The sequence below is a fragment of the Aquarana catesbeiana genome, linkage group LG03, assembly GCF_042186555.1.
Source record: "Aquarana catesbeiana isolate 2022-GZ linkage group LG03, ASM4218655v1, whole genome shotgun sequence".
Classification (NCBI taxonomy): Eukaryota; Metazoa; Chordata; class Amphibia; order Anura; family Ranidae; genus Aquarana; species Aquarana catesbeiana.
The window spans coordinates 422,409,849-422,437,506 of record NC_133326.1 but is presented as its reverse complement, the minus strand read 5'-3'; the positions used below and the strand labels follow the sequence as shown (position 1 = coordinate 422,437,506).

General features: G+C 43.6%; 1 protein-coding gene across 2 annotated transcripts in view; it reads left to right on the top strand.

Moving 5' to 3' along the window:
• The window catches only part of SLC23A1 (solute carrier family 23 member 1), a 1,686,654-nt gene that overhangs the window by 209,636 nt on the left and 1,449,360 nt on the right, over positions 1-27,658 (top strand). For both annotated transcript variants that reach the window (XM_073620757.1, XM_073620758.1), the window contains exon 4: positions 111-268. In XM_073620757.1, coding sequence (XP_073476858.1) covers positions 111-268 — 158 coding nt within the window. The remainder of the gene's footprint in view (positions 1-110; positions 269-27,658) is intronic.

The following is a 27,658-nucleotide window of genomic DNA, read 5'->3' as shown; positions in this document are numbered from 1 at the left end:
TTAAAAATAGAGCATATACACTCCCTTAATACCATTTGTAGTTTACTGATTGTTTTCACTTGTTGCTGGAATTGCCTTTTGATTGTTATACAATTTTTCCTTCTTTTCAGCACTATTTGACATGCTTCAGTGGAACCATTGCTATACCATTTATTTTAGCACAAGCGCTTTGTGTTGGAAATGATCAACAGACAGTAAGCCAGCTAATAGGAACAATATTCACCTGTGTTGGGATCACTACATTTATCCAAACAACATTTGGTATTAGGTATGAAGTATTAATTTTATTTATTTTTATTTAAAATAACCTGAGCTGAATGTTTGTTTTTTAATCCACATTTATAACAATATTTACTACTGTACATTTGAGGAAGTTGGCAACAACAAATTGTAGTTCTATTTTGGCCTGGTTTACACTGATGCGATTTCAGATGCAACTTGGAACGCACTGAATTGCATGACAATTTAAATAACATTGCTTCCAATGGGGCCCATTCACATCAATACAGCACAGCTGTGATGTGGTTAGAATCTACATGTGTTTTTTTTATGCATTTTTGCGTACAACTTGTGCTGGTTGTTAAGGAGCCGGCACATACCAACTTACTAACAACCAGTGACTCGTCACTGTTGTCAACAGAAGACATGACTCATCAGTTATTAAGGAGTCAGCATCCACTGGTGCCCTAACAATGATGCGTCATCCCTGCTGACAGCAGAATGTTAACAAAAAAGCCCACATACATTTTTAAAAAATGGTGTGAGGGCCCCCCCCCCCCAAATCCATACCAGGCCCTTTGGGCCTGGTATGGCTTTTGAAAAGGAACCCCACACCAAAAAAAAAAAGTGTCAGCCCCCCACAAATCTATACCAGGCCATGGTCTTTTTTAAAGGGCGACCCCTCCACTTCCCCCGGGGATCTTTGATTTCCTCCATGTTGTCCAGGTAGATCTCAACCTCTGAAAAGGCTGCCTGCCCCTGCTCTACTCTAAAAGGCCGACATTCTGTTCATACAGGAGACGCATTTCCACAAGTTGTCTCCCCCAAACTGCCAATATCGTAACTTCCCACATATCTTTTCTGCCTGATGGTGGAAATAAGAGATACTCTTGCTTTTCACCTAATAGAAGAAGAGGACCCTTATACTTATACCTTTATACGAGCCCTTTCACACTGGGGCGGGGGCGGTGGTAAAACGCCGCTATTATTAGCGGCGTTTTACCGTCGGTATGCGGCCGCTAGCGGGGCGGTTTTACCTCTGGCTAGCGGCCGAGAAAGGGTTAAATACCACTGCAAAGCACCTCTGCAGAGGTGCTTTGCCGGCGGTATAGCCGCGCCGTCCCATTGATTTCAATGGACAGGAGCGGTAAAGGAGTGGTATACACACCGCTCCTTCACCGCTCCGAAGATGCTGCTGGCAGGACTTTTTTTACCGTCCTGCCAGCGCATCGCTCCAGTGTGAAAGCCCTCGGGGCTGTCCTGAGACCTGGATAGTTACATTTTATTAGATGCAAGGCCAAAATCTCAAGATAACTTAGACCTTCATCCCTCTCTCCTCTCCATTAGAACAGGACAGTCAGGCAATGCCTTTTCACAAAATATGGATAAATCTTGTGAGCCAAACTGATCCTGTGTCCAACGTGTGTTACCTATAGCTGCGTGCGCGGATCATGTCTCATATATCGTACAAATATGTAATGGAAAATTATGCGCTGCGCTCAAGTGAACCAAAAAATTAAAAATAAATATATTATGACAAAATAAACAAAGCCAACTATGGGTGTATAAACCTAAATTCAGCAATTGTTGCTGTTCTTATACATATAAAGTGCAAAGTGCAAGCATTAAACAAATAAAAGTGCACAGTGCAAAAGTGGGATAAATGTAAAACATTAATATTATACATCCAAATAATAAAGTGCATAAATGGACATAAACAGTGCTAAATACTCCATATAAGACACCATAAATGCCCCAATGGCTGATTGCAGGGAAAATTGTGAAAAGTCCTATAAAGCACTCCAAATTAGTGCGTGCAGGTGATATCCAAATGTGATAACATTCATCATGCTGAAGTATCCTTAGAGCTGCAAAACATGCTCCGGTGCACTTCAGTGGCCCACTTAGGCTAATCTGCTCACCTCAGAGAGTGTGACTCAGCTGTTACCCTGAGTCCAAACACGCTTTGGAGCCACCCCTGGGCTCAGTGCTGATGTCAGAAATACTCCTCCAGCTGGATTCAATGTAGCTCCATGTATATGAATGAAAAGGAAACTATATAGTGTAATATAGCCAAGTAAAATTTATTATATAAAAACACTCCCCACAATAGGGTACTCACATAGTACTGGTGCGTCAGTGCACCATTCTGCAACAGCCTTCAATACCAAGGTATAGGAACCGCCAGACGTATGGTGTAGTATGCTGTGTCGCAAAACTTCTGAGTCACACGCTCTGAGGTGAGCAGATTAGCCTAAGGGGGCCACTGAAGTGCACCGGAGCATGTTTTGCAGCACTAAGGATACTTCAGCATGATGAATGTTATCACATTTGGATATCACCTGCACGCACTAATTTGGAGTGCTTTATAGGACTTTTCACAATTTTCCCTGCAATCAGCCATTGGGGCACTTATGGTGTCTTATATGGAGTATTTAGCACTGTTTATGTCCATTTATGCACTTTATTATTTGGATGTATAATATTAATGTTTTACATTTATCCCACTTTTGCACTGTGCACTTTTATTTGTTTAATGCTTGCACTTTGCACTTTATATGTATAAGAACAGCAACAATTGCTGAATTTAGGTTTATACACCCATAGTTGGCTTTGTTTATTTTGTCATAATATATTTATTTTTAATTTTTTGGTTCACTTGAGCGCAGCGCATAATTTTCCATTACATATTTGAACGCCTTTTCACAATCAGAATATTCAGACGTCGCCTCCAAAGGGAGTTTACAAGGAAAAAAAAAATTAGAGGAGGAATTAGCAGGAAGAAACAACAAGAAAGAAAGAACAGAGCTAATACAGGAGTCAGTACAATAAAAATGTATAATCTGTCCACTCATGCCCTCACTTCCTCTGATTATTTACTGCTCCAAAAAGGTCTCAGCTTTTCCCCCTCAGTAGGGCCCAATAAATTTGGCTTATTTAAAGATTTACATAGTTTTATCCGATCTCTGACATTGAAACCTGTCATGTACCTAGGCATATTCAAACTGGGATGTTCCTGGTCTCACAGCTGCAGTCTTACTTGTTGTACCACGGAGGAGCTCTGGAGTTATAGCTGTGTTCTCTTAGTTTGACTCACTAGCCCCACCTGCTGCCAGCTGTGGACAATCTACAATCAAAGCAGCCCATAAATAGCAGCACTTCCTTTCTCTCAGTACCCGTTTGTTTGGACTAGCTTCCTGGGTGTTTTGACTGTTTTGTGACTCTGAATACCGTATTTGAACTTCTGCCTGAATTCCTGACTACTCTCTAGCCTGCTGATTTTGTACTGTCATGGAAATTCGGTTGTACACAGAGCACACAGCCAAATCTCCTGTTTCTAATCATAATAACAATTTTGTCTAATGATATAAATGCATCTCACCTTTTGATCATATGTCTCTCCTTCTGATGTAGCCCCTCCTCTGGTGTGTGTTCCTCATGCTCACAAATAGAAACAACCTCACGCTTCCAGTTCCAAGATCACACTGACTCCTCAGCCGTGTGCTCACTCTTTATTAGCATAACAGGAAGTCCCAAAGCTCGAGGATTGGGCTTCCAACAGCCGAACACCCCTTACAAAGCTTGTGACCTCACAAGAAATGGACACAGGATATGACCTCACAGGATGTGAATGGCCATATAAGGATTTAACAACACAACACAATACAACCACAAATTACTACAGTACATGATACAATATAAAATAACTAAATACGATGACTAGAGTTCCTCGTGCATGGATTGGAGATTATCTGCAGGTGTACGTCATGGCACCCCAAACATGTTGATCAGGCATACCAGGGGTGACAAGAGGAAACAACCGCTAAACCGATAATGTCTTTGCAGAGCGAACCATCCCCACCAGACGATCGTTCTGTGCATTGCACAGGGGCCCATTGCTGGCGGACATGTCTTCTCTCCGCAAACACCTCTCTCCAAACACCAGGAAGTTTTCCACTACCTAACAGGTCTCAACCAGCATCAGTCTGCCCCAGTCAGCTCTTTAGAGCGGACATGTCTTCTCTCCGCAAAAACCTCTCTCCAAACACCAGGAAGTTTTCCACTACCTAACAGGTCTCCACCAGCATCAGTCTGCCCCAGTCAGCTCTTTAGAGCGGGCTGCAAGAGATCAGACACTGGGAGACTCTTATGACAATACATTAATATAAAATTTTCCACAACAGTACTTCACCGCCAGCTTGTGTATGACCTTGCCTGCCTGTCCAGTCTCTGGATTTCGATCGTGTACCGCTTTGCCTGATCTGTTGCCGTCCTGATCTGCCTGACTAAGTTTTCGCCTGAATCTTCAGCACACAAGCTCCACTTCGGAACAATACCTATCACAGGTACCTTACATTACAAACGGGCCATAATGGCAGTGAACCCTGCTGTGATTGTTAAGGCGATTTCACATCAGGGACAATTGATTGGAGCTCATGAACAGCATCTTTCTTCCCTGGACGCCAAGTTAGATGAACTTTGTACTGTGCTTAAATATTGCTTGCCTGGTCCTTCTGCAATGGTCCAGACTCCTGCTCCAATCCAACTCACCTCTTCTGTACCACCCAAACTTCTCCTGCCTGAAAAGTTAGATGGTCATACTGAGGACTGCAGAGGCTTTTTAAATGTTTGCCGTTTGCATTTCTGCAACAACCCTGGGACTTTTAACGCTTTGTCTGCTAAAGTGACTTTTATAATTTCCTTGTTAAAGGGGAAGGCCCTAGCCTGAGTCTCTCCTTACCTGGAATGCAATGATCCTGTGCTGCTAGACACTGACAAACTTCTGGCTTCTCTCCAGACTGTATTTGGCAAGCCAGATAGAGCTTCTGCAGCTGAGTACTCACTTTTGGACATACAGCAAGGTACCAGGTCTGTGGCACAATATGCTGTTCCGTACCCTGGCTGCTGAGACTAATTGGAACTCTAGGGCATTACGTGCAGCCTTCTGAAAAGGTCTTACAGATCGCATCAAGGACAAATTAGTCTATAAGGATTCCCCAGAAGACCTTGAGAAATTCATAGAGCTGTGTGTTCGTCTGGATGTCCGGTATCATGAAAGGTGCCAAGAGGGACTTAGAACTTGCAAGCTTCCTAGGCCAGTTTACCGTTTGGCCCCTAACTTCCAAGCATCACCTCAGCCAGAACCTGAAATCTCAGTTGAACCCCAGGCACCTGTGGAACCCATGGAAGTTATTCTTTTTGTAACTACTGTGTTGCCTTGAAAGTCCCATCAACCTTTTGGGGGTTTCTTATTCCATGGAAGTAAGCAGTCTCCACCTAAATGAGTCGGAGAAACAAAGAAGGTGTGCATTGGGCCTATGCCTATACTGTGGACTTAAAGGACATTTGTTATCTGTCTGCCCTTCCCGTCTAGTAAAAGGCAGGGTCTAACCAGTGTTGGAGGAGCTGGGTTAGACCTTACAGGTATATCCTCCAAGACCAAGATTACAGTTCCGACAATTATCCATTTACCCTCTAAACTTATCTCCTGTAAGGCTTTTGTGGATGCTGGAGCCGCTGGCATATTCTTGGACTACACTTTTGTTAAAGAAAATAAAATCCTCTTTGTTCCAAAGTCTAGGCCCCTGAACATCACCACCCTGAATGGACAACCCTTGGGAGATGGCATTGTAAAATTTGAGACTATGACTATCACCCTTCAAGTAGGCGTACTCCACAAAGAGGAAGTTGTCTTATCTCTTATTGATTCCCCACTTCTGCCCGTTATCCTTGGTTACCCATGGTTACAACAACATAAGCCTTTTTTTGATTGGGAAAATGGAGAACTAACCTCTTGGGGGTCGTTTTGTCATCTAAACTGTCTCTGGTTGTCTGTTGGCTTCCGTGGCCATCCCACCTACCTTGCCTCATGAATACCATGAGTTTGCAGATGTATTTTGCAAGCAAAAGGCAGAGGTTTTACCTCCACATCGTTCTTTTGATTGCGCAATTAATTTGATTCCTGGAGTTTCATAAGGAAGGACCTATCCCTTGTCTTTGCCTGAACAAAAATCCATGGAGGAATACGTGAAAGACAACTTGGAAAGAGGTTTTATCCGACCCTCTTCTTCTCCAGTAGGGGGAGGTTTTTTCTTTGTTGAAAAAAAAAGATGGAGGTCTTCGACCATGCATAGATTATTGAGGGTTAAATAAAATCACTGTAAAAGACTCCTACCCTTTGCCTTTCATTCTTGAACTGTTTGATGTACTTAATGGAGCCGTTATTTTCTCTAAACTGGACCTACGAGGGGCTTATAATCTGATTCAAATTAAAGACGGGGACGAGTGGAAGACAGCATTCAACACTCGTAATGGACACATTGAGTATCTGGTTATGCCATTTGGGTTGTGTAACGCCCCTGCTGTCTTCCAACGTTTCATGAATGACATTTTTCACGATTTCAGCAACAGTTTTGTGATCATATACTTGGACGACATTTTAATATTTTCCAAGATTCATCTAGAGCACATCTCACATGTAAAGCAGGTATTACAATGACTGAGAGAAAACCATCTTTACGCGAAGATTGAGAAATGCAGTTTCCATCAAAGCCGTATTCCATGGATACATTATAAGTGCTGTCGGTTTCCAAATGGACCCTCAAAAACTTTACGCTGTCTTGCAATGGCCCCAACCGACCACTTTAAGAGGGCTCCAAAGCTTTCTAGGGTTTGCAAATTGCTATAGCCGCTTCATCAAAGGTTTTGCCTCCATTGTGGCCCCCCTTACTACTATGACTAAGAAAGATACAAATTGCAAGGTGTGGTCCTCAGAAGCAGAATCGGCTTTCCAGCAATTAAAAGACATGTTCAGCAAGGCTTCAATTCTTCAGCATTCAAATCCTGATCTCCAGTACATAGTTGAGGTTTATGCCTTCAAAGTAGGAGCAGGTACCGTGCTGTCCCAGAGACAGCCTAAGTCCTGTAGAATCCATCCAGTAGCGTTTTTTTCTAGAAAGTTTTCTCGGGCGGAGATGAATTACGACGTTGGAAATCGAAAACTACTGGCCATCAAATTGGCATTGTCTGAATGGCGACATCTCCTGGAAGGGGCTCCCAAGCCTTTTTCTATCCTCACTGACCATAAATACCTGCTGTATCTTCAGACTGCAAGGTGTTTGAACTTATGTCAGGCTCGATGGGTTCTGTTTTTCTCCCGTTTTATTTTTGTTCTCTCTTATGTTCCTGGACATAAAAACAAGAAAGCCGATGCTCTTTCCAGACAGTTCACTACCTCTGAAGAAGATCAACCTACCAAGCAGTATGTAATCCCACCTCACACAATTGTCGTACAGATCTCTACGGCTCTTTGCCAACAGTTACAAGAAACCCAGAATTGTGTTCCCCAAGGCTTGAAGATATCAGCAGGTCGCCTGTTTGTAGCCCCTAGCCTCAGAAAACCTGTACTTCTCTGGGTTCACGATGGTGTGTTATCCGTTCATCCTGGTGTCACCATCACTCTTAAGACCTTGCAACGTCATGTCTGGTAGCCTCATATGAAAAGGGATGTGGCTGCCTGTCCAACTTGTGCTGCTAATAAAGTACCTCGCACTTTGCCTACTGGACTGTCACAACCACTTCCAGCACCTCGCCAGCCTTGGACCCATTTGACTATGGACTTCATTTCAGACTTACCCAAGTCCGAGGGCACGACTGCTATATGGGTCATAGTGGATCGCTTTTCCAAAATGTCTCATTTTGTTCCGCTCCAGGGATTACTTACAGCGGAAGCACTGTCTACCCTCTTCCTTTCCCATATTGTGAGATATCATGGCATACCTACCAATGTCATCTCAGGCCGTGGATCCCAGTTTGTTTCCCGATTCTGGAGAGCATTCTGCAAGAAACTGGGAGTAACGCTCTCACTCTCTACCTCACATCACCCTCAAACAGATGGTCAAACCGAATGTATGAACCAGACCATTAGAAATCTTCGACATTATGTCAATGCCTTACACTCCAACTGGTCTGAGTATCTGCCTTTGGCTGAGTTCGCCATTAATTCCCGTTGGCACAGTGCCCTTCATACCACACCATTCTACGCAGCCCTGGGCTATCACCCTCAGACTTTTCCCCTACTTCAGCCTTCTTCTGGTGTACCAACAGCAGATCTGCGGGTGAAAAATATTCTGCTACATTGGAAAAAGATTTGCTTATTACTACAGAAGTCAGCAGGCAAGTATGCGCTTTTCTCCAACAAACAAAGACGCTATATACCTCCATATGTGGTGGGGGAAAGAGTTTGGCTATCAACCAAATACGTGAGACTGAAACAACCTTCTACCAAATTGGGCCTTCAATTCATCTGTCCTTACAGAATTATTGCTCGAGTCGGGCCAGTCTCCTATCGGTTGAAATTGCCCTCCTCTCTCCGCATTCACCCCATATTCCACGTTTCCCTCCTCAAAAAGGCAATTTTCAATCGCTACTCCAGAACACAACAGCTACCTCCTCCTGTTCTTGTTGATGGACAAAATGAGTTTGAAGTCTGTAAGATTCTTGAAGACAGGGTCGTGGCCTACGGTATCTGGTTCATTGGAAGGGATATCCCGTTACAGACCGTTCCTGGGTCCCAGCCAAAGATTTGCATGCTCCTGCTCTTAATTGACACTTCCATGCCTCCTTTCCCACTAAGCCCCGCTAGGCCCCTGGAGGGGTTCACTGGAGAGGGGGCCCTGTCATGTACCTGAGTGTATTCGAACCAGGATGTTCCTGGCCCCACAGCTGCAGTCTTACTTGTTGTGCCACAGAGGAGCTCTGGAGCTATAGCTGTGTTCTCTTAGTTTGATGCATTACCTTGGACTCACTAGCCCCACCTGCTGCCAGCTGTGGACAATCTACAATCAAAGCAGCCCATAAATAGCAGCACTTCCTATCTCTCAGTGCCCGTTTGTTTGGACTAGCTTCCTGTGTGTTTTGACTGCTTTGTGACTCTGAATATTGTATTTGAACTTCTGCCTGAATTCCTGACTACTCTCTAGCCTGCTGATTTTGTACTTCACCGCCAGCTCGTGTATGACCTTTGCCTGCCTGTCCAATCTCTGGATTTCGATTGTGTACCACTTTGCCTGATCTGTTGCCGTCCTGATATGCCTGATTAAGTTTTTGCCTGAATCCTCAGCATACATGATCCACTTTGGACACTACCTATCACAGGTACCTTACAAAATGTCACTATGCCCCCAACCCCCAGGCCAGTCATAAAAAGACCATGGGAGGAGCCAATAAACCTTGTTCCGAATTAGATAAGGAGCCTCACACTGAATCTAACGATGACATGCTCCAAATTCTGGAAGAACTCTGGGAAGAGGGCCACACAAAGGGACGTATCCCAACACCATTTCTAGAACCATCAATTACACATACTACATTTAGACCAAAATCCATGTTTTTCCCAACACATTCAAAGGGCCCCTATATAGAGACCTATTATCAAGCTGTCTATAAAGATCTTCTAACACTTTGTGACACCCATACCACCAATAGACATAATAACTTAACAAGAGAAGAAAGCCAAGCTCTAAAAGATCTGACAGAAAATACTGACATCACTATCAGACAAGCTGACAAGGGTGGGAGCCTAGTGGCACAGAACAGAGTAGATTACATCAAAGAGGCAAGTCGGCTGCTAGCTGATACTGAAACTTATCTTAAACTGGTAGCTGACTCTCTCCCTGGATACCAATTAGAACTCAAAACCCTTGTCTACGGGGCCTGGGAAAAAGGAGTGCTCAACAAAAAGGAAAGACAATTCCCACTTCCATCCGAGTGTAGCACACCATACTTTTACCATGTTCCGAAAGTACACAAGTCTTTGATAGATCCCCCGGAAAGACCAATAGTGGCTAGTACCAATAGCTTTACTAATTCCTTATCAGTGTATATTGATTTTTTTCTACAACCCCTGGTTTGCCAACTCCCATCCTATATCAGAGACTCAAGTCAAGTTATTGATGTCCTCCAACACTACACTTGGGAAGAGGGATATATGTGGGCGTCTCTCGATGTCGCCTCCCTATATACATCCATACCCCATGAGGTAGGCCTTATGGCCATACAACATTTCCTCACCCATAATGGAGACTTTAATTCCTTGCAGTCACAATTTCTGGCTAAATCAACTGAATTCTGTTTAAGACACAATTATTTTACATTTTTTGAACCGTTTTATTTACAATGCAGGGATACAGCCATGGGGGGAAACTTTGCTCCTGTATTCACTAACCTAACAATGGGATACATCTGGGCCAACAACCCATTTGCTGAGCACATTGTGTATTTTGGCAGATATATTTATGATATCTTGCTCATCTGGAGTGGTGGCCCAGATGTGTTCCCCTCTTTTGTGGCCCACTGCAATGCCAACCCCTTTGGCTTGTCCTTTACACATGTACTCGACTCCAACGAGTTGGTGTTTTTGGATCTAGTGCTGACCAATGATTATAGTGGTACTGTTACCAAAAATCACATTAAGCTCACTAGTGGAAATACCTACCTGCATTTTAACAGCTGCCACCACCCCACATGGAAGCAGAACATTTCCTAGTGGACAGTTCAACAGACTGCGGAGAAATCGTTCGAGAGTGGATGACTATGTCATACAGGGTGGCTCGATGATAAAAAAAATTTGAAGAAAAGGGATATCCATGGGAGCTAGTTCAAGACGCTTTCTTGTCCCACATGAATCCCCCTTCCAAAAAGAAAATTCCAGCTGAATTGAATGACAACCATACAGTTAGATTCGTGTCAACCTTTAATGAAACGTTCAATTCAGTCTCCAGCATAATAAGAAAACATTATAATATTTTATTATTAGAACAGCGTCTGGCCCCTGAGTTACCAGAAGCTCCCCAAGTAACTTTCAGAAGAGCACGGACTATGAAAAATATATTAGCACCAAGCAAAATGATAAATAAGTCCACCAGATCCCCCCTAGACATTAGATCATACTTTGACAACAGGACAAGCTTTTTTCAGTGTAAAAAAAGATGCCTGACTTGTCAATTTATAACTCATGGCAGCAATAAGATTACCACTAATATAGGTAAAAGTTATATAATCGATCAATTCATCACATGCTCAAATGCTACAGATTTTGCTACAGATGTTACAGATTTTGTTATATATGATTTACGGTGCCCCTGCTGCCTTTTATACGTGGGTCGCACTATACGTGCTTTATGCACAAGAATTGGTGATCACTGTAGACTCATCAAGAAAGGATGTGATGAACATAGCGTTCCACGGCATTTTCATTGTATGCATAATGATGATATTAAATACCTGGAAGTTTTTGCCATAGAGACCATCCCCAAAGTCACCTTGACTGCAAATGAGAGATTTTCCCTATTATGCAAGAGGGAAGTACTTTGGATATATATGTTCAACTCTCTTGCCCCAAATGGATTAAACAAGGAATTATAAACATGCAGTTTTGTCTAGTTCCTTTCATAGCTTTCCCCTCCCTCTTTCTTCATTCTCCTTTTCCCTTTTCTGCTCCCCCCCCCCTCATCTCCACAGTCCCTTTTTACTTTTTCTCCCTTCTCTTCCCCCCTGTTTTTCTCTCCCCACTTCCCTTCTCTTTTTATTTTATCAGTTAGGTCATTGTTTCACATTGTTTAAATCGCACCTATGCATATATTTTACATTTGTTCATTGGTATATTTCATGTGGGCATGCTTAAGTGTGAATATATGTGCAAAGGTTTCTTTACATATGCCTTTTTTACATTTATATATATTTTTTTTATAATTAAAACATTTTTATTTCCCCCAAAAAATAATTGTACAATTTTCCAATGCACAAACATTATGTTAGTTTAGCACAATTATTATACATATTACTCACGTAGGTGATAGCCAGAAGTCTCTAGTCGATTATAAAGACTGTTACAGTGTAGCAATACAGTAGATCTTTTGGGGTATCAATATATCATTTGCTTTTATACAGATTTACATTTATATATTTTTAACATATGTATTTACATTTGGAATTGATTATTTTTGTATTTTTTTTAGTTTATTTTATATATTTTTATTGTTATTATTACGTTTTTGCAATTGCTTGCCCATTACATATATATATAAAACTAATGATGTTCTGATCGTGCAAACCTATGTATATTCTTAATGTTTAGAGGTTTAGAGCAACGAGGGGTTAACGTCAGTTACCAAAATTGCCCTGCCCCATTACTCTGTTAACTCCCTGTCCCTATACACTATTTAAACCTCCCGGTTGCCCACTCTCATGACTTTGAAAAAGCAGATGCACGCGAAACGTGTTGTCTAGGCAACCGAGAAGCTTGCGGGTCACTCTGGTCCAAGAGGTGTCTCAGTCATCACAACCACCAGCAACGCTGACCGTCATCCATGTCAGTCAACCCAGCTCTGGTTGCCATCCCTCCGGATACTCCCAAGCAGCGGTGATCAGCAACCAACATGTCTGGTTACACCAGGAGAGAGCAGCGGGAACTCATCTGCTACTTTTTATCACTCCCCATTCCTTCTTGCTTGACAACAAGATTGTATCTTATGATTATCATTTATTAAACTAGCTGTATTTACGTTCCACTGCCTGTTGCGAGACTGCTTTTTCTACTAACCCATTGAGTGCTGGATTGTTTTGTTGAGTACTGTTGTGAGGAACTAACCACTATACCTATTCCCTTGGAGATTTGCCACCTAACTTTTCCAAATAAAAACCTTAAACCAACACCTGTACTCTTCTGATATACTCATATATCCTTTACTGATCTCCAGAGCGAACCTAAATTGCCTGATAAAGAACAATGTACCTATCCGCAGATTTCTTCCCTCCTAAGACAGTGTCCAAATCCAAATTATATTCTTCCCAGTAGTATTGTTAAAGTGGTTGTAAACCCTGGTAAAAAACAAAAAGAAAGAAAAATCTGTAAGACAAAGGCATAATGAGCTAGTCTACATCGCAACGAAGCCCCCCAGCGGCACCTGCACCCTGCTGAGGTGACTGACATTTTCTCTGGTGTTTCTTCCGGGATCGCGGGCACTGGGGCTGTGAGTGGCCGGAGCCGCGATAACATTACTCCTGGGTAGGGATGAACCAAACATCCCCCGGTTCTGTTCGCAGCAGAACACACGTACAGGCAAAAAATTTGTGCAAACATGTGAACACAGTTAAAGTCTATGGGACGCAAACATGAAAAATCAAAAGTGCTCATTTTAAAGGCTTATATGTAAGTATGTATATACATGTATCAATGCAAAAAAAGTTTTAAAAGCTGACGTTTTTTCGGGAGCAGTGATTTTAATAATGCTAATAGTGAAATATTAAAAATGAAATATTCCTTTATATATCGTGCCTGGGGGGTGTCCTTAGTATGCCTGTAAAGTAGTGCATCTTTCCCATGTTTATAACAGTACCACAGCAAAATTTATTTTCTAAAGGAAAAAATTTCATTAAAAACTGCTCGCGGCTGTAATGTATTGTCCGATCCCGTCATAATAGATAAAAATCATTGAAAAAAAATTGCGTGGGTTCCCCCCGCCAGTCTATTACCAGGCCCTTTGGGTCTGGTATGAATATTAAGGGGAACCCTGTGCAAAAAATACCAAAAAAAACGGAGTGGATGTCCCCCCAAAATCCATACCAGGTCCTTTAGGTCTGGCTTGGATATTAAGGGGAACCCCGCACCAAAGTGTAAAAAAAAAAAAAATGGCATGAGGGTCCCCCAGGCACTATATACTCTGAACAGCAGTATACTGTATATACTATACGGCCTGACCTATATACTCTGAAGAAAAACTGGGCCTTAGGTGTTGGTGATACCAGAACACTGTAACCCCTCACAGTTACTCTTGCTGGGCACAGGAACGGACCCTGCTGTGAAATATTATATTAAAAACTGTTATTACATGGCACTGTTAAACAGGGGCAGAAAAATTGGGCCTTTGGTTTTGGTGGCGCGAGCACACTGTAAGCCCTCACAGTTACGCTTGTTGGGCGCAGGAAAGGGCCCTTCTGTGAAATATTATATCAAAAATTTTAATTACATGCCCCTGTTAAACAGGGGTAGAAAAATTGGTCCTTGAGTGGTGGTGCCACAACACTGTAACCAACCACAGATACTTTTGTTCTGCGCAGGAATGGGCCCTGCTGTGAAATATTATATCAAAAACTGTAATTACATGCCCCTGTTAAACAGGGGCAGAAAAATTGGGCCTTGGGTGGTGGTGGTGGTGCCACAACACTGTAACTCCTCACAGATACTCTTGTTGGGCGCATATATGGACCCTGCTGTGAAATATTATATCAAAAATTGTAATTATATGCCCCTGTTAAACAGGGGCAGAAAAATTGGTCCTTGGGTAGTGGTGCCACAAAACTGCAACCCCCCACAGATACTCTTGTTGGGTGTAGGAACGAGCCCTGCTGTAAAATATTATATCAAAAATTGTAATTACATGCCCCTGTTAAACAGGGGCAGAAAAATTGGGCCTTGGGTGGTGGTGGTGCCACAACACTGTAACTCCTCACAGATACTCTTGTTGGGCACATAAACGGACCCTGCTGTGAAATATTATATCAAAAATTGTAATTACATGCCCCCCGTTAAACAGGGGCAGAAAATTGGGCCTTGGGTGGTGGTGGTGGTACCACAACACTGTAACCCCTCACAGATACTCTTGTTGGGCACAGGAATGGGCCCTGCTGTTAAATATTATATCAAAAATTGGGGTAGAAAAATTGAGCCTTTGGTGGTGGTGCCCTAAACCAAAAATATTGTTGGAAGCTAGCATCATCAAGATTGAGGAGGAATAGGATAGTCAGCTTGGGCAGTCTTCAAGGGATCCCAGATCCATAGCAAATTCAATCAATTACATCAGCATCAGGTGCTTGATACCTGCTGATCCAAGACTGATTCATTTTTATGAATGTGAGCCTATTAACGGAGTCTGTGGGCAGGCGCCCTCTTTGATCCATTACAAACCCTCCAGCAGCACTGAATGTGCATTCAGAAAGCACACTGGATGCAGGACAGACCAGTAGCTCGATTGCATATTGAGAAAGTTCTGGCCAGTGGTCCATCCTCAAGACCAGTAATGCCCCGTACACACGATCGGACTTTGTTCGGACATTCCGACAACAAAATCCTAGGATTTTTTCCGACGGATGTTGGCTCAAACTTGTCTTGCATACACACGGTCACACAAAGTTGTCGGAAAATCCGATCGTTCTAAACGCGGTGATGTAAAGCACGTACGTCGGGACTATAAACGGGGCTGTGGCCAATAGCTTTCATCTCTTTATTTATTCTGAGCATGCGTGGCACTTTGTCCGTCGGATTTGTGTACACACGATCGGAATTTCCGACAACGGATTTTGTTGTTGGAAAATTTTATATCCTGCTCTCAAACTTTGTGTGTCGGAAAATCCGATGGAAAATGTATGATGGAGCCTACACACGGTCGGAATTTCCGACAACAAGGTCCTATCACACATTTTCCGTCGGAAAATCCGACTGTGTGTACGGGGCATAACCCAGTGGATGCTCTGTTGGAAAGGTCTCCAAGTCTGCTTTTGCCCCTAGATATTCCTGCACCAAATAATGCAGATGCAGGCGATGGTTGATTGAACCGATCAGACCTTGGCACTGAGGACTGAAAAATTGTTTAAAGGCATCGGTCAGACGGCCACCTTCTCCACCACTCTTCCTCTGACTGAACGAAGCCTCAGCAACACGTTATCCAGCACCAGGAAATGGTAACCTCCCAGGGTCTGGAAATGCGTTACACAAACCTTTCTTCAAGGCCTCCTGAAGATGTTTCATCCTCTGCTCCCTCTGTGAAGGCAGGATGTGTTCTGCAACTTTACCCTTGTAACGTGGATCAAGAAGGGTTGCCAGCCAGTAATGATCCCTCTCCTTGTTACCACGAATCCTAGGGTCCTTTCACAGGCTTTGCAAAATCAGGGAGGCTATGCAGCGTAAGTTTGCAGAGGCATTCTGAGTCCTCTGTGTCACTAAGGATCACATTATCCGTAACTACCTCCTCCCAGCCACGTACAATTTCTTTGGTTTCTGGGGACTGAAAACCATCCCTTGAAGACTGCTGTTGAGTGTTATCCTTTACATCCATGCTAACACAATCCTCCTCCTCTTCTTCCTGTGTGTTTGGCAGGCCTGCAGGAATGCTTTCTGGATAAAGGGGGCCTTGAGAGGAAAGGAAGTACTCCTCTTCCTCCTGCTGTTCTGCCTCAAGTGCCCTGTCCATGATTCCACGAAGCGTGTGCTCCAGCAGGAAGACTAGAGGGACAGTGTCACTGATGCATGCATTGTTGCTGCTCACCATCCTTGTGGCCTCCTCAAGTGGTGACAGGACAGTGCATGCATCCTTGATCAGTAGCCACTGGCATGGCGAAAAGAAGCCGAGCTCCTCTGACCCAGTCCTGGTGCTATACTCAGACAGGCACTCATTAATGGCCCTCTGCTGTGTGTGCAGCTACTGCAGCATTGCCAACATTGAGTTCCACCTGGTGGGCATATCACAAATGAGGCGGTTGGTGGACAGGTTGCATTCCCTTTGAATGTCAGCCAGCCGAGCACTGGCATTGTATTACCGGTGGAAATGACCACAGACTTTTCTGGCCTGCCTCAGGAGATCTTGTAAGCCTGGGTACCTGCTCAAGAACTGCTATACCACCAAATTCAGGACGTGTGCCAAACATGGAACATGGGTCAAGTGTCCCTGCTGGAGGGCGGAGAGAAGGTTGGTGCCATTGTTGCATACAACAATTCCTGGCTGAAGCTGACATGGCATCAACCACCTCTGAGCCTGCCCCTGCAGAGCTGACAGAATCTCTGCACCAGTGTGGCTCCTGTCCCCTAATCACCGCATGGCATCTTTTAGCCTGACTGCTTGTGTAGCCTCTTGAATGCTTACGGAGCACCACTGGTTCAGAGGACAAATCAGCAGGAGAGGCCATAGAGGAAGAAGAGGAGGTGGGGTGGAGGAAAGAGCTGTGGCAGAATCACCACTAGCATTTTGGAGGTGTGGTGGCGGAACAAGCTCCAACAACACTGAACCCTGTCCTGCATCCTTCCCAGCTGCCAGCAGAGTTACCCAGTGTGCCGAGAAGGAAAGGTAATGTCCCTGCCCATGCCTGCTGGACCATGAGTCAGTGGTAATATGAACCTTCCTGCTGACCGCCCTGTCCAACAAGGCCAAAGCATTGCCTTCCACATGCCAGTAGAGAGCCGGAATGGCCTTCAAAGAAATTGCGTTTTGGAACCTGCCACTGAGGTGCAGCACATTCTACATATTCACGAAAGGGGGCAAAGTCTACCAGCTGAAAAGGCAGCAGTTGCAGTGCTAGCAATTTGGCCAAGCTAGCATTTAGACACTGAACATGTGGATGGCTGGGATCGAATTTTTTTTTACGGTGCAACAACTGGGGTGCTGTTGCCAATGGACTGCATGGCAAGTCGTCATATGTCTGGTCAAGCATGTGGTGCCCAAGTGGCTGCTGCTTCTGGCCATGCTTGATCCGCTTCAGACATAGGTTGCAAACAGCAATGGTGCGATCTGCTGCACCTGCAGAGCTCTGCAGTGTGATGCAATAGGGTGGCTGCCTTTAAGCTGCCTCCTAGTGGATATCCTGCCTCAGTGGAGTTGTGCCTCCTCCTCCTCACTTTCCTCCTCTCTTCTCTCAGGCACCCAAGTATAGTCAGTGACCTCATCATCCCCTCCCTCCTCCTCACTGGAGCAGACTTGGCAGTATGCTGCAGGTGAGGGAACATGACTGCCAGTTTCTTGTCCTTCTGTGGCACCCCCTCTCTCTAGGCGCAGGTTCTCCCTTCCTCAACCTGGGAACAAACATCGGAGCCTTCAAATTGCTGCGCATCCTCCAGCAGCATGTACCCGACACTGTGGTCGAATAATTCTGGGGACTTCTCTGTGCATGATGGTGGGGCTATGGAAGGAGTGACTGTGGACAAGGAGCTGGTGGAATAGGCCGCTTTGGCAGCTGCGCTGGAAGGCAAACTACTCTGAGCCTGTGTGACAGAGGATGAGGAGGATGAGGACGGCTTTGTTATCCACTTCACCAACTCTTCTGCATGTTGTGGCTCAATAACACGGCCAGAAGCAGAAAAAAAGCACAAGCGTGCCCCACGGCCACCTACAGAGGATGCACCATGTTCACGACCACCACAGTTGACTGTAGACACGGAGACTGCTTGCTCTCTTTTAGTGGCCTGTGAGTATCTGCCTCTACTTGGTGGAATTCTGGACATGATGTATTTTTTGTTTTGCAACGCCACACTACACTGTATTATATAGGTGTGTACACTGCCTGAAGTGTATTAGAAACTATACACCACTGCCTGAAGTGTATATATGGGCTACAATGAATGCAGAGTATATATATATATATATATATATATATATATATATATATATATATATATATATATTAATACAGCACCTGAAGTGTATTAGAAACTGTACACACTGTATTAGATACTGTGTACACCACCTGAAGTGTATTAGAAATGGTACATACTGTATTAGGTACTGTGTACACCGCCTGCACTGTATTGGAAACTGTACAATGGCTGCATTGTACTGTATACTGTGTAAACCACAAGGATTGTAGTAGAAACTGTACACACTGTATTAGATACTGTGTACTCTGCCTGAAGTGTATTAGAAAGTATACACCACCGAATGCACTGTATATATACGCTACACTTAATACAGGGTATATATATACTAGACTGTATATTTATATATTGATACACCGCCTGAAGTGTGTTATATACTGTACACCACTAAACGCACTGTATATATACACTACACTAAATGCAGAGTATACTGTGTGTGTATATATATATATATATATATATCTCTATATATATATATATTATCTATCTATCTATCTATATACAGGTATATATCTATATATCTAAATATATATATATCTATATATAGATAGATATATAGATATATATCTATATATATCTAAATATATATATATATATATATATATATATATATATATATATATATATATATAGAAGAAACAGTATGTTGTCTACCGGGCGCTCGGGTTCGGCACATCACGGATCTTGTGGACAGATTACTGGGAGGGGCTGGGGAAGACCCGGCTGTCATGGTGCACGTTGGCACCAATGACAAAGTCAGAGGCAGATGGAGTGTCCTAAAGAACGATTTTAGGGACTTAGGAGCTAAATTGAGGAAAAGGACCTCCAAGGTAGTGTTCTCAGGAATACTACCGGTACATCGAGCCACACCAGAGAGGCAGAAGGAGATTAGGGAAGTAAACAAGTGGCTGAAGAGCTGGTGTATTAAGGAGGGGTTTGGGTTCCTGGAGGACTGGGCCGACTTCTCAGTCGGTAACCGGTACTATAGAAGGGACGGACTGCACCTAAATGAGGACGGTGCAGATCTGCTGGGAATGAAGATGGCCAAAAAGTTAGAGGGGTTTTTAAACTAGGCCATGGGGGGGAGGGTCCAGAGACAGTGATAGCCAGCGCGGAAGATATTCCAGAGGGTAGTATTGGGGGCATTAGTGGTAGGTTAACCAAAGCACAAAAACACAAGGTGAGTATAGTAGCAAGTCCAAGTTGCAATCTTGAAACACCCAATACGAGGACAATATGCGACCGGTCTAAACTATGTGGCATGTTCACCAATGCCAGGAGCCTGGCGGACAAGATGGGTGAACTAGAGATACTGTTGTACAAGGAGGATTTGGATTTTGTGGGAATTTCAGAGACCTGGTTCAACAGCTCTCATGATTGGCTGGCAAACATTCAAGGGTATACCCTATACCGCAAGGACAGAGAGGGTAAAAAAGGGGGAGGGGTATGCCTATATATCAAGAATAATGTACAAGTGAATGTGAGAGATTACATCACTGAGGGGGCTAGGGAGGAGGTGGAATCTTTATGGGTAGAGCTCCAAAGGGATGAAGCTAAGGGGAAAATAATACTGGGAGTATGCTATAGGCCCCCTAACCTGAGGGAGGAAGTGGAGACGGATCTCCTATCACAAATTGGATTAGCAGCAAGGATGGGAAGTGTTATCATAATGGGGGATTTTAATTATCCAGACATAGACTGGGCGGAGGGAACCGCGCATTCATTTAAGGCTCGCCAGTTCCTTAGTGTCTTGCAGGACAATTTTATGGGTCAGATGGTAGACGCACCAACTAGAAATAAAACATTACTAGATCTACTGATTACCAACAATACAGACCTGATAACAGATGTGGAAATACGGGGCAATTTAGGTAACAGCGATCACAGGTCAATTAGTTTCAGTATAAATCACACAAATAGGAGACATGAAGGGAACACAAAGACACTGAATTTCAAAAGAGCCAACTTCCCTAAACTACAAACCTTGCTAAAAGGCATAAATTGGGATAAAATATTAGGAACAAAGAATACGGAGGAGAGATGGGTTTGCTTTAAGAGCATATTAAATAAGGGCATTAGCCAATGTATCCCATTGGGTAATAAATTTAAAAGAGCGAACAAACATCCTGGATGGCTTAACTCCAATGTAAAAATGCATATAAAAGCAAAGGAGAAGGCCTTCAAAAAATACAAGGTTGAGGGATCATCCACAGCATTCAGAATTTATAAAGAATGCAATAAGAAATGTAAGGGTGCAATTAGGTTGGCTAAGATAGAACATGAAAGACACATAGCGGAGGAGAGCAAAAAAAATCCCAAGAAATTCTTTAAGTATGTAAACAGTAAAAAAGAGAGGACAGACCATATTGGCCCCATAAAGAATGAGGAAGGACATCTGGTTACAAAGGATGGGGAGATGGCAAAGGTATTGAATTTATTCTTCTCCTCAGTCTTCACGAGTGAATCGGGGGGCTTCAGTAACCAAAACTGCAGTGTTTATCCTCATGACACAACACAGGAAGCACCTACATGGTTAACAGAGGACGGAATTAAAATCAGACTTGAGAAACTTAACATTAATAAATCACCAGGACCAGATGGCTTGCATCCGAGGGTACTTAGGGAACTCAGTCAGGTGATTGCCAGACCGTTGTTCCTAATTTTTACAGACAGTCTATTGACTGGAATGGTACCAGCTGATTGGAGAAAAGCCAATGTAGCACCAATATTTAAAAAGGGCCCAGAAAACATCCCTGGGAATTACAGACCAGTTAGCCTAACTCATCAATAGTATGTAAACTCTTGGAGGGGATGATAAGGGACTATATACAAGATTTTAGTAATAAGAATGATATCATTAGCAGTAATCAGCATGGATTCATGAAGAATCGTTCTTGCCAAACCAATCTATTAACCTTCTATGAGGAGGTGAGTTGCCATCTAGATAAAGGAAGGCCCGTAGACGTGGTGTATCTGGATTTTGCAAAAGCATTTGACACAGTTCCCCATAAACGTTTACTGTACAAAATAAGGTGCGTTGGCATGGACCATAGGGTGAGTACATGGATTGAAAACTGGCTACAAGGGCGTGTTCAGAGGGTGGTGATAAATGGGGAGTACTCAGAATGGTCAGGGGTGGGTAGTGGGGTTCCCCAGGGTTCTGTGCTGGGACCAATCCTATTTAATTTGTTCATAAACGACCTGGAGGATGGGATAAACAGTTCAATCTCTGTATTTACAGACGATACTAAGCTAAGCAGGGCAATAACTTCTCCGCAGGATGTGGAAATCTTGCAAAAAGACCTGAACAAATTAATGGGGTGGGCGACTACATGGCAAATGAGGTTCAATGTAGAAAAATGTAAAATAATGCATTTGGGTGGCAAAAATATGAATGCAATCTATACACTGGGGGGAGAACCTCTGGGGGAATCTAGGATGGAAAAGGACCTGGGGGTCCTAGTGGATGATAGGCTCAGCAATGGCATGCAATGCCAAGCTGCTGCTAATAAAGCAAACAGAATATTGGCATGCATTAAAAGGGGGATCAACTGCAGAGATAAAACGATAATTCTCCCACTCTACAAGACTCTGGTTCGCCCGCACCTGGAGTATGCTGTCCAGTTCTGGGCACCAGTCCTCAGGAGGGACGTACTGGAAATGGAGCGAGTACAAAGAAGGGCAACAAAGCTAATAAAGGGTCTGGAGGATCTTAGTTATGAGGAAAGGTTGCGAGCACTGAACTTATTCTCTCTGGAGAAGAGACGCTTGAGAGGGGATATGATTTCAATTTACAAATACTGTACTGGTGACCCCACAATAGGGATAAAACTTTTTCGCAGAAGAGAGTTTAATAAGACTCGTGGCCACTCATTACAATTAGAAGAAAAGAGGTTTAACCTTAAACTACGTAGAGGGTTCTTTACTGTAAGAGCGGCAAGGATGTGGAATTCTCTTCCACAGGCGGTGGTCTCAGCGGGGAGCATTGATAGCTTCAAGAAACTATTAGATAATCACCTGAATGACCGCAATATACAGGGATATGTAATGTAATACTGACACATAATCACACACATAGGTTGGACTTGATGGACTTGTGTCTTTTTTCAACCTCACCTACTATGTAACTATGTAACTAAAAGTCCAAGAGGTTGCTGCACTTAAAAACTTCTTTGCTTTATTTCACAATATCTTCAGGAGAGATTTAGCATAATCATTCCAAGCAATATCAAAGGCAACAATTGCCTTCACAGTTTCAGATATGAATGGATTACGTTTCGGGCTAGTATGCTTACGCCCTTCCTGAGATCCGTTGAAGCACATCTGAAGGTTTCATTTCAGTCATTCATTTAAATACAGGTTTAGTGAAGTACTTCACACATGGAATCAATATGGCTAATTAATTCAAATCGCATACCATTTAACATCTATATATGCATATGTTTATCTATAACATGCCATTAAAGCAAGGATAAGCAGCAGGTGTCAAATCTTTCAATCTCCTCACTCCCATTTTAATATATTCAAAATATCTATAAAGATGCAGGGAAATGATACATTCATGAGTAAAAACAAAAAGATATCCCCATCATAAAGATACTTTATCTGGCTACTTTTAAATGCTTATTCCAACAATTAAACAAATAAATAAAGATCCAAATCAACATTTAAGCCATATGGAACAATAGTATTTAAAAAATGTATCCAGTATACTTCTCTTTTCCTTAGAATCAATTCACGGTTGCCCCCTCTCCTATTTTTCACAGTACCTTTTAGGACCATATATTTTAATTGTGATACGTTGTGGCCAAATTCCAAAAAGTGTCTCGCCAACGGTAATTGGGTTAGTTTATCACGTATTGAGTATTTGTGTCTCGCTATCCTGTCTTTAATTTTTTGTGTAGTTTCCCCTACATAAACTAAACCGCACGGGCACTTTATGGCTCTCTCGTCCCCCCTCTTTTCTTGTTGCCTGCCAGGTTGCGTGCTCGGATAAGGGTCTGGTATAGATTTTTGGGGGGGGACCCCACGCCATTTTTTTTTAAAATTGTGACGCGGGGTTCCCCTTAAAATCCATACCAGACCTAAAGGGCCTGGTATGGAATTTAGGGGGACCCCCAGACCGTTTTTTTTTTTTAAATTTTTGTTCAGGGTTCCCCTCTAGGGAAATCCCATGCTGTTTTTATCAATGAACTTTTATGTGTATTGTCGGACCGACAATTCATTAATATCTGCAAGTAGTTTTAAATGACTTTTTTCCTTTGAAATGACAGTTTGCTTTCAGACTGTTCTAAATACGGGAAACATGCGCCCCTTTACAGGCATACTATAGACACCAGGTATGAAATTTAAAGGAATATTACACTTTTATTGTTTCACTTTAAGCATTATTAAAATCACTGCTCCTGAAAAAATGGACGTTTTTAAAACTTCTTTTTGCATTGATACATGTCCCCTGGGGCAGGACCCAGGTCCCAAAACACTTTTTATGACAATACTATGAATATAAGCCTTTAAAATTAGCACTTTTGATTTCTCCCATAGATTTTTAAAGGGTGTTCTGTGGCTTTCGAATTTGCCACGAACACCCCAAATTGTTCGCTGTTCGGCAAACTGGCGAACAGCCGATGTTCGAGTCGAACATGAGTTTGACTCGAACTCGAAGCTCATCCCTACTCGTGTTGTTGTTAATCCTACCTTTTACAGAACAAAGGAAACTGTCATGCCGGCTGCATGGAACAAACGGGACTTAAACTTCCAATCATACCTCTACAAAATTTTTGCTGACTTGGCACCTTAGGCTGTTCAAAAGCACAAGACACTGAAGCCTTTCCTTAGCATACTCCAAAATGGGGCATAAAATATAAATGGAGATTCCCTTTAAATTCTAATTTGCGCATGAGAACCTTTCCCACTCCTTTTCTTCTCCAGAGAAAGCCCATGATCTTCTCGGTCATCTTTGTCTCCTGCCTCTAGACCCAGCTGGCACCACAGGCACCCAACCAGGTTCTCAACACACTCTCTTCCTGACCCCCTCATGAGAAAGAAAGATCCGTACAAAACCACAATCTTTGGCAAAACACACTGTCTCTATGCATTCTCCCCTGACATCAGGAGGACATCTGCTCTTCAACATTAACTCTTCCTGTTCCTGGGGACCTGTGGTGGACTCCTTGGAAGTCATCATCCCCTATTCCAAGCTGGAACCTTGCTTAGATGTTTGCTGTTTATTTTTTATTCTGACCATAAGCGAGCTACCTTACATTTGGTTGAGTCTTTAAACTCGCTGTACTTCAATGCTGCCCCCAACTAGTCTCACATGCTTTTTGTACAGGGCCTTTTATTTTGTTTTGGCCCTTACTCTGGACAGTGAACAGACAGCACCTCTGGATTATTGAACCCTAGTAGACCCCTAAGAACTCTACCGCTAATAACCTTGATCTTCACCACACCCCTTATTGGATGTGACTCTTAAACTCCATCCCCCTTTTCTCTTTGAGTACCATCACAATCAGCCTTTGCTGGGACATACCCTTTTTTAGTCTATCCTTCCCTTTCCCTCCCCTTTCCTTTCGCCCTTTCCTTTCTCCCTCACAGCCTCTCCTTTTTCTCGATGCATCAATAACTTCTCTTGATACACCTAAGGACACCTTGCATGTATTTCTAATATAGGCCCCTACACCCCCTTTTTTCTTCACTTATTGCTTTTGTATGTGTAGCGGTCACTTATTTGCTTAATAATGCCTAATAATGTTATGTTATATCTTATCCTCTGGCACCATCTAGCGGCCAAAATATACAAGGATTGAATCTTTGTTTTATTTCTATTATGAAAGTTGACCTGGAAGTCTTTTGTTTGTTTATATCTGGACATTAACTTAACCCACCCACAATGCTCAGTGACTCCCATGAACCTCAGGGAACAGAACTGCATTGTGGGAAGATTATAAAAGGGCTGGGGGCGGCCATCTTCTTTCTCTTGGACACACATGGCCAGCCTGGGAGGATCTGTGTGAGGTCTCCAGCACAGCGCGGCCTACCTCCATGGAACAGCGATCCGGGCAGCGGTATTGTGACATCCCACAGAGCTGGACTGACGATGGGGCAAGACTGGGAAGGAGCCGGAGGAGCCTGTCGTAGTCATCTGGGAGTTCCAGAGCGTCTTGCGGAGAGGAATGGAGCATCGCAGCAGGGCCGGCCGGAGACAGAACCCTGCACATCAGAACAGAGTCTTCTGACAACACTGTCCTGGTTGGGAGAGAGGGCTGTTGCCCACAAGTTCCTTGATGCACTTTTATACACACGTGTACACAAGACAGAGTTGCTGGGACCCATAGTCCCACAAGCAGATTCAAGAGGAATTAATACTGAGTTTTTGGCATCAAAGTTAGCTAAAGTGCCACGGCACCAGAGCCTGCTTTCATCTTTTCAGCATACTTTGGTACAAATACTTTGTATTTTTTCTTTCTTCTTCTCCTACCTATTAAACTTACCTTCGACCCGAGTATGGCAGGGAAAGCCGAAACCTTTGATACCTTGGCAGTGGTGTGTCCTCGCCCTCCAGAGGGCTGACAGAAGTTCCCTCATTATTGGGACCAATACTGATCTGGTACGAAGACTGCTTACACCACTATTGCAGGAGAAGAGCACCCCAGCCAAGGGTGTACATCCCATGTTAACACATGTGTACCAGGATCTTGTACAAGAACAGAAGGCCCCACCAGAAGGAGTGGGAAAAGTCTGGCGTCTGGACAAGAGTGAAAAGCTGGTACAACCGGGTGAAGTAGTCTGCCTAAAAGCCTCTATCAAGTTAAGTTGGAGACAGCCCGGTCCCTTCATCATCCTTGAGATGGACAGGCAGAAAGAAGGCAAGGGCCTGGAAGTTATCCCTGAAGTGTTGTCAACCAAGGCACTGAAAAGAAGTAAAGGAAGAGTCTCGGTCAGTGTTCGCAACACAACAGCCTTACCTGTAAAGGTACCTTCCAGGATGCTGCTGGGGCAAGTCAGCCAAGCAACCCCAGTCTCACCGTGTGGCATTATGGGAGAACAGGAGGGAGAGATTCCTGAGCAAGAGTTCTACCCAAAGAATACACCTCTCACCCCTGCCTGGATGGAGAGAGCGAAGGATCAGCTCCTGAGATGGAGGACTGCCTTCTCAAAAAGTGAGTTCGATGTGGGGCTTGCAAAGAGTGGCGAACACAAAATCCGCCTAGAAGAAGGCAAACCCTTCTGAGAGAGAGTAAGGCGGATCCCGTTGGGAGATCTGGAAGATCTACGGGAACATCTAGCTGAGCTGAAGAGGACGGGGATTATTTGAGAGTCCCGGAGTCCATATGCCTCTCCCATAGTGGTCGTAAGGAAAAAGAATGGCTCTCTGCCATTATGTATTGATTACAGGACACTAAATCAGAGGACCATCCCAGATCAGTACACCACACCTCGGATAGAGGATGCCCTACAGAGTTTAACAGGAGCAAAATGGTTCAGTGTGCTAGATCTCAAGAGTGGGTACTATCAGATCCCCATGTGCCCTGAAGATAGAGAGAAGACCGCTTTTATCACTCCTGTGGGATTTTTCGAGTTTAATCGAATGCCTCAAAGTCTGTCTGGAGCTCCAGCCACCTTCCAGTGATTAATGGAAAAGACAGTGGGTGATATGAACCTGATCGAGGTGTTGGTCTATTTAGACGATGTCATAGTGTTTGGCAGAACACTGGAGGAGAATGAAGAGTGCCTGGATAAGGTCTTGAAGAGACTTCATGACGAAGGCCTGAAGCTCTCCTTAGAGAAGTGTCATTTCTACGAACCCTCGGTGAACTACTTGGGCCACATCGTATCCGCTGAAGGAGTGGCAACAGACCCGCAGAAATTGGAGGTCGTTACCTCCTGGCCTAGACCAACTAACGTGACTAAGCTTAGATCCTTTCTGGGATTCTGTTCTTATTACAGGCGGTTTGTGGAAGGGTTTGCTAAGATAGCTCACCCACTCACCGAGCTGTTGAAGAATCAAGACAGAATTGG